The 7,684-nt window shown below is 41.9% G+C and overlaps 1 protein-coding gene across 1 annotated transcript; it reads right to left on the bottom strand.

The window, feature by feature from the left end:
* Positions 1 to 232: 232 nt before the first annotated feature.
* LOC134290272 (uncharacterized) lies at positions 233 to 7,278 on the bottom strand. The gene is made up of 5 exons (XM_062857371.1): positions 7,206 to 7,278; positions 912 to 1,100; positions 750 to 856; positions 552 to 701; positions 233 to 346 (listed from the first exon to the last, which is right to left on the bottom strand). The coding sequence occupies exons 1-5, from the start codon at positions 7,276 to 7,278 to the stop codon at positions 233 to 235; spliced, it is 633 nt and encodes a 210-aa protein (XP_062713355.1).
* Positions 7,279 to 7,684: the final 406 nt, after the last annotated feature.

Below are 7,684 nucleotides of genomic sequence, written 5' to 3'. Positions count from 1 at the left end.
TTGTTTTGAATTCAAGCCACTGTGATTGCAAATCTGCTATCAGCGGTTTGTCCCAAGAATACTTCCGTTTCCAAAGTTGCTGGAGAAACATCTTCGCCTGCACGATCACTGGCTCTACAAGACCATACGGATCGAATAAACGCGCGGAATCAGACAGTACGAAACCCTGTGCCATTGGAAACTTCGGTCTCCGGCGAGGTGTTTTGAACCAGTACAAATCTGTCACCGGTTCTTAGGTTAAACCAAGGGTCTTTAGTTTAGCTGTCACGTCAATGTCCAGCAGCTCTCGCTCGTCACGCAGGTGACGTAGAATGCTCTTCAGAATCGCTGACTGATTGGAATGCCACTTTCGGAGGTAGAAACCAGAAGAACCAAGTAAAGACAGGACGCAGCATTGCACAGTCGTATTCTTTCTTTCACAGACTTCGCTCATGATAGCATGTCTTCAACGAAGAAATCCTTCTTGATGACATTTGGCTGCGAGTGGATTCGTTTGCTCTCGCTTCTCTGCGCAACTCTTCAAGCGCAACTCTTGTTGCCAGATATGGTACCGCAGAAGTACCGTAGGTCACGCTCGTCAGCTGGTACGCTCGGAGTTGCATATCTACGGACTCTCGCCAAAGAATCTTCTGCAGCGGTTGATCCTCTTGGACTACGTTGATCATGTGGTACATCTTCTCCACATCAGCGACGATCGCTTGCTGTTGGAGTCGAAAACGAATCATAATAGAGAGCAGATCGCTCTGTACCACCGATCCCACCATCAGAGTACCGTTCAGGGAAACTTCGGTATCTGTCGCACAAGCTGCATCGAACACTACTCTGAGTTTCGTCGTGGTGCTATCAGGTTTCAGGACTGCAAGATGCGGCAAATAGTAACTGTGTTTCGGCTCTTCCTCGTCGTCACAAACTTCTCGCATGTACTCGCATCAGCAGGTACTCGTGGATGAATTCTGTGTACAGAGCCTCCATTTCCGGGTTCGCATTCAAGTGACGTTCTAGTCCCATGAACCGCTTGGTAGCAATAGCCTTGCACTCGCCTAACTGCTTCAACGCATACTCCTTCTTCGGTAACACTACCCGAAACTTGCCATCAGGATCTCTCAGAGCAGGGTTGTTAACGTTAATCAACGATTAACGCCGTTTCGTTAATTCGTTAACGTTAATTGTAACGATCAACGAATTATTCGTTGATTTTTCAGGCGCGTTGATCAACGTTAACGTTAACGCACAGCGTTGATTTAACGTCAACGAGTCCGTTAATTTTGCGTTAAAATTGTAATTTCCCCAAATATGGTTTATGTTCGGCCTTCTTAAGCCTTCTGCCATATGCAAGGCCATATGTCAAGATAAAATTGGAATAAATACAAATGCTGGATTATATTCAACATTTGTTCCTTTAAATTGACTTGGAAGGATTTGTCAATTTAAGCATCCATTTAGACCAAAACCACAGCTCCCGTGTTCCATTAGCTAACCCAACATTATATGTGGCAACTCTTTAAGCGACGTATTGGAACCGTGCCTAGTGCGCGAAGAGTTATTAGTCCACTAATATGGGCGCCATATCATGGGTAACGAGTCATTTCGTGAAATTATAGCGGGTTTAGTCATTTAAAAAGCATAAAAGATATCCCATAAATCAATTTAAAGGAAAATTGAAATGAAAAAAAAACCTTTCAATGGGGAAAATGGGGGATTTGCCAGTTTCCGCAGGTTTTTCGTTCTATGTTCGGCCAAGACTGAAATCGATCGTCGAGGTCTTATTTTAGATGAAGATTTAGCATAGGTATACCGGAACATCGGCCCGCTCAAAAATCAGACCGTGAAGATTGATCCACCCTTAGAAAAGAAAAATAATTGCATACGCTTGTTATTTTTCCAAAGATGTCCCCTAACTTATCAAAAAAGTTCAGCAACATCAAACGTGATGCAGAGGTTTTCCATTATGCATTTAGGATGTTACCTTGAAGTTACTACTGGAGTCATGTAACATTTCGTTTCTTGAATTTTCTTGAATAATAATATCTTCTTCAGTCTTGAATTCTACACAATATGGAAACTCTTCCGTAATTCACAAAATTTCATATTTCAAACGGATCTTGTTAGGAGTCTCTTGTTTTTAGAACAGATCAAATCTACTCCTTCGCAGAATTGGAAAGAATGGCTTCACACGATGATGACACTGACGTATGATATACGCACGCCTGCTGTGATCGATTGTCAACTACGCCGACACGTGGCCACGGGTTAAGTGACGACAATGCAATGCAATGATTGCCTGTGTAACATCAATAATTAGTTTGTACGTAGGATCTTAGTGAAATCTGAATACTGCTCTCCTGTTGAGTTTCTGATGCGACCCCATCGATAGTTTGTTCGACTAAAAAGACGGTCGAGTAAATGGAATCCCAATAGAAACTTAAATATTGATTGCAAACCTTACAAAGCACGTAATGCCTTCTGGTTTAAAAAAAAATTAGTTCAATAGAATTGTAAAAATATCTCACTGGCAGGCATGAAGATACTACATGCCCAAGGGAGCCAAGAAAATTTCCATTACGATAAGTGCTTGGACCAATCGGGAATCGAATCCGTCATCCTCAGCCTGGCGCTGTCCATAAACTACGTAGACTTATTTTCGGAAATCTCCCCAAAATTTATATGGAGCGTAGACTTTAGCCAGACCCCTTCCCCACAAACTACGTAGTTTATGGACAGGTTCCATGGCCTTACTAAATATCCACGCGTTTACCGCGTTTTATGGGACCGAGGAAAATGCATCAAAATAAATCACAAGGTAATTAACGATTCGATCAACGGCATCCATTGACGTTGAATCAACGCAACCCGTTAACGTTAACGTTGATTGCCGAGAAAATCAACGCACCGCCGTTGACGTTGATATGAATGAAAATTAACGTTAACGGCGTTAATCGTTGATTAACGTTAACAACCCTCAAAGATCGACTCACACGTAGACTCCTCGATGGAAAGACAGCTCTTTGTTATACAGGATTCCAGATCCCAGAATCGTGCTAGCTGACTGTACTGCACTGAAGGTTCTGACAGGAGTTTCTGGAATCTCTTCGGCTACTATCCATCTGAGTTTTGTGTTACACAATATCGGACCAGATTCCGAGAACTTTTTCTGCTCTCCCATCAGCAAATCGCAGAAGATGAACACGCCAGTTATTGTATCTACAGCACTGAACTCATGGAAGCCTGGATCAACGAAACAGATGTCGGACGGCAGTTTCCATGTATTGATATCGAAGTCTTGCTGCGGCAGATTCAACGTTATCCAAGGCAGTACGTAGTATTTCACCGTTCTCCGGCTCTGCGAGAAACGCACGAGCTATGACTGTGTTTCCGAAGCCATCAGCGAGCATCACGAGCGCGGTTGACGGAAGTGTAGTAGTTTGCTGACTGCGAGTGTTGCGTGAAGTATCAGTGTAGTGAGGAGTAGTCGATGTATTTGTGGGAAGGGACTGTCGTGTATGTGGCAGAGAAATGTTTTGGACGGAAGGTGTTTGTGGATTTGTTTAGGTGTTATTCATCCGGGATTGGCTTTGAGAATCCGATTTCGATTGATGTCCTTTAGACTGAGTACAAGATTTTTCTGCACGATTGGCTCCCAGCTTGCTGCATCAATCCACAGTAACCAAGATACACTCAAACCTCCATTTTGGTAGGTTCCATTTAGGTAAAATCTATTTAGGTCCCTCCATTTAGGTAACGTTACCTAATTGGAATTTTATTGTGTTCGGATCATCTGGAGCACTAAAGATTAGGTATAAGAAGTAGTGAGTGGTGTTAGAGGGTGCCGGGGAAGGGGGATGCAATGTTGAGATATGCCCCCTAAACACCCCCCCTCCGTCCATTGTTTATCTATGAAGAGCCCATACCCTCCAACTTCTCAGCAACACGCCCCCCCCCCCTCTACTATAATATTTGTTTAAACTCGTCGAAAGGATAATTTTTAATTATACTTCTATTATTTTACTGTACACATATCAACCAACATCATTAACCAAGTTGATGATTAGTCTCCACTTTTTATACTGCAGGAATGAATATACTGCTAAATAGAACATAATTTTCATAGATAAATTTCCATCCTAAATTTTATTAATCAACTGTCTCTTGAAACTTCAATTTCACAAGCAATACCTACTCATTTTTCTGTTCAGGTAGCATTATTCCATATCAATTTTTGAGAATTGTCAATATTTTAGATTCACTTTCACGATTTTTAAGAACATGGCCAATCAAATTCACCATATTTAACGAAGATTTTTATCGCATTTTTTTCCAAGTGGTACGTCTGTTTGTCTGTGGTAACTTGATGCTCCTATGTTCCATATTACCACAAACAGTTATTTTCAGATTTGTTTCGTTAAAATAACTACTGTGCGATATTCACGTTGCTAGCGTTTAAGTTGAAAACAAACTTATTAATTGAAATTGAAAATATTGTCCTCGTCTTTTATATACAAGTAGGTAGTTTTTAGTAAAATTAATATATAAGATGTGGTGTTTCTTCCCCTAATGGTAAATATGTATTGATAATATAAACAAGATTTTCGTGAACAAAAGAAACATTTCAGTCCTAATGGGTTGATACAGTTTATGTATGGAACGATAATTTTCGGTCAAGCTTTACCCATTTTTAACATAAGAATAAGTAAGTGTGTAAGATTTTTAAGACCTAATTTGACAATTAACAGTTCCATCTTTGAATCACTGTTTAAATTGTACGATTTTTTTTGTATGTTCTCGCATAATCAATAATCGTAATTAACATAAAAAATAATTTAAAAAAATCCAATTTTCGGGCTTGTGTCAAAATGACGCTCATCCGCAGCTATCCGCAGCTGGATTTGCGTTCCGCAGATAGCATAGATCCCAAACTAAACTGTGGAGGCGGTCCCTTGAGACTGCTCGACCCTGCTTGTTAGATATAGACAAACTTAGGAAAAAATGTTGTTATTGTCAATAATTACCCATTTTTTACTAATTTTAATAAACCGTGTAACCCCAACAACACACCCATTATAAAGTTCAATCAATAACATTTCCAACGGTGGATTAAATTCTTAAGTTAAACCGTTTTTTCACTGAGAAAATTGCATTTGTTTAAAATGCATTTTTTCTTTAATTTTCACTATTTTTCTTAGTCTGATATCTGTGGCGCAATGAGTTTCCATCACAGAGGGCTGCAATTTTGGGAATCTAGGTTTGAACCATCTGGCTCTCAAGTGGTGTATAAGACATGTCATTCAAAGCAAGTAAATTTTTCGATTTTTGGCTACCACTTTCCCCATAGTGCACCCCCTCCTGAAACTCCTTGAAAGCCATCTGAAACTCCGCATGACCCCCTTTAAATCTCCAAGTAACTCTCCTTTCTTAAACTAATTTGCAACCTTCTACTCCATTTAGGTAAATAATAAACTGAATCCATTTAGATAATGAATCCATTTGGGTAAAAATTCTATTTAGGCAGTCCCGACTCATTACCTAAATGGAGGTTTTGGTGTATTAACAAATTTAACACGTTGAGCACTCATCGAGACTGTGCGGACTGTACTCTCTGCATAAGGCCATGCGCAGAGGGGGAGGCAACCCCCCCCCCCTTCTGCGCACGGGCCTGCCTCTGCACCCACTCCCTTAGCTACGCCACTCTCTCATATGTGTATTTTTGTAAAATGTCTTCTACTAAAGACTCCGTATACCCATTATATTTTGGTATCTGTCACCTTGATTACAGACTATGTGCCTTATGTGTTTACCGTATGCTGCTTCGTAAAGCCTCAAGACGAGAGATCTCAAGCCCTCCTAGAAAGCCACCGTCATCATACAACATACGACAGCAGCGACGGACGGACGACATTCTGTGTGGTGCATAAATTTGCATTCCATTAAAATAATATATCACTAATAACTGTGATTACACGTTCGTAGAGCTCATCACACAACGCGTTGTTCATCAACGTGCCGCCAGGTCCTTCTTCGAGTTCGTTTACGAGACGAGGTGGTCGAGGTTGCGGGCGTTGTGTCCATTCATTGGCCCTGTACAAAATAGATACCACGAAACGACGAGAAGGCACGACAGGATGACGGCCGGCCAGTAACAGACTGTCTTTTCCGTTTCCGCTCTCTTGCCTCGTCGTGTGTGTGGGGGTGAAGTGAATGAAGTGCCCAGGAGTGGCTCCAGTTACAGGAAGTGATTATGCGATTATATACGATTATCCCGTGCGGTGTCTTTTGCCTGGCCGACGACGACGTAGGTATCATAGAGTAGTCATAAGCGCGCGCTCGAGTGGAAGTGTGGCGCGTACGAATCTTCCAGGTGTAATTTCGGAGAAAGTGTGGGTTTGTGTCGATAAGGTGCAGGATATTATGCAGCACAATGGTGCTGCTGCTGCTATTGCAATTGGTGCAGCATTGTTGAAATTTCTAATGGAGCATAATAGCACTTGCGGTCGTCGGTTGATTGCTCCAGGAGAATGAAAGACAGCTTATCTGGGTTAATCACCTTACGGTACACATTGCTTGTAAAGTTTACATTTGGAAATGACCACGCTGCTGTGTAGTTTGGAAACAGTTCAAAGGAATTGCTTTGGTGTTTTCAAGTCGGAACTATGTCCTTGGGTAGAAACTGCTTCGGGTGCTTCTTCTTAGCAAGAGAAACTATCATCATTTTAGATACTTTGCTCAAATTATTAGCGAAGGACTATTTGATAGTGTTATTATTATTATCTTTATTTACGATATTTTCAGCCCTGGGCTGGTTCATCTCGGAAAACTCATATCTGGAGGTGCCCTAAGGGCATAGCCAGTTAGCAAATAGATTTACAGAGTTTAGTTTCAAGTCAATTATTCTGTCAAACTGCCTGATTGTTGGTGTTTATCCTCTTCGTGTCCGTGGTTCGCGTTGGTGATCATCATCATCTGAGGGGGAAGTCATTTACATCTTATTCCTAATCAGTTCCTTTTTGTAGCGTGGGTCGAAGCCGTTATTCCAAATTATTTTTGTAGATCCACTGGAAACGTATGTTGACAATTTCAGATTTCCGGAAAAAGACCGGCTTCCCGAAGGAAATTTATGAGTGCTCTCTCGTAGACTGGATCATTTTGTAGAGCCCGGTTGGTCGAAGAGATGTCGTGCTGATTTCGCAGTAGTTCATATTTCGGGCAGTTACTTATCACGTGCTCAGTCGTATTGTGAACATTGCAGATGTCGCATATTTTCCGAAAGCTACCGTCTCCATTCATGTTGTGGGACAGCCGCGAGTGTCCAGTCCGGAGTCGAGAAAGGACTTTCTGTTCCCGCCAGCAAGCTGTGTCAGTCCAAGGGGTTGTATCAGCCTTTATTTTTCTCAGGAAGAGTGTCCGATCCCTGTGCCACTCTGAAGCCCAACCGTTTCTGATAATTGCTTTCACCCAGGTCTTGGCATCGTCTCCAGGTCAGTCCTGCAAAATATCTGTCTCAGTGCCTGTTTTTCAGCCGAAAATGAATGACTGCGGCGGTCGTTTTCAGTTCCTCGATGTGAGAACTGACAGAGTCCGAGAGCTCCATTCGTGAGCGACCCAACACGATCAATTTCCAATCATCCACACACTACTCATGCTGAAAGGCCATTCGTCTCAAGCGGTGGCTTGTGAGAGTGAGTGCCCTATA

Source organism: Aedes albopictus, chromosome 3 (assembly GCF_035046485.1).
Source record: "Aedes albopictus strain Foshan chromosome 3, AalbF5, whole genome shotgun sequence".
In the NCBI taxonomy this organism is placed as follows: domain Eukaryota; kingdom Metazoa; phylum Arthropoda; class Insecta; order Diptera; family Culicidae; genus Aedes; species Aedes albopictus.
This window is presented reverse-complemented; position numbering and strand designations above follow the sequence as displayed.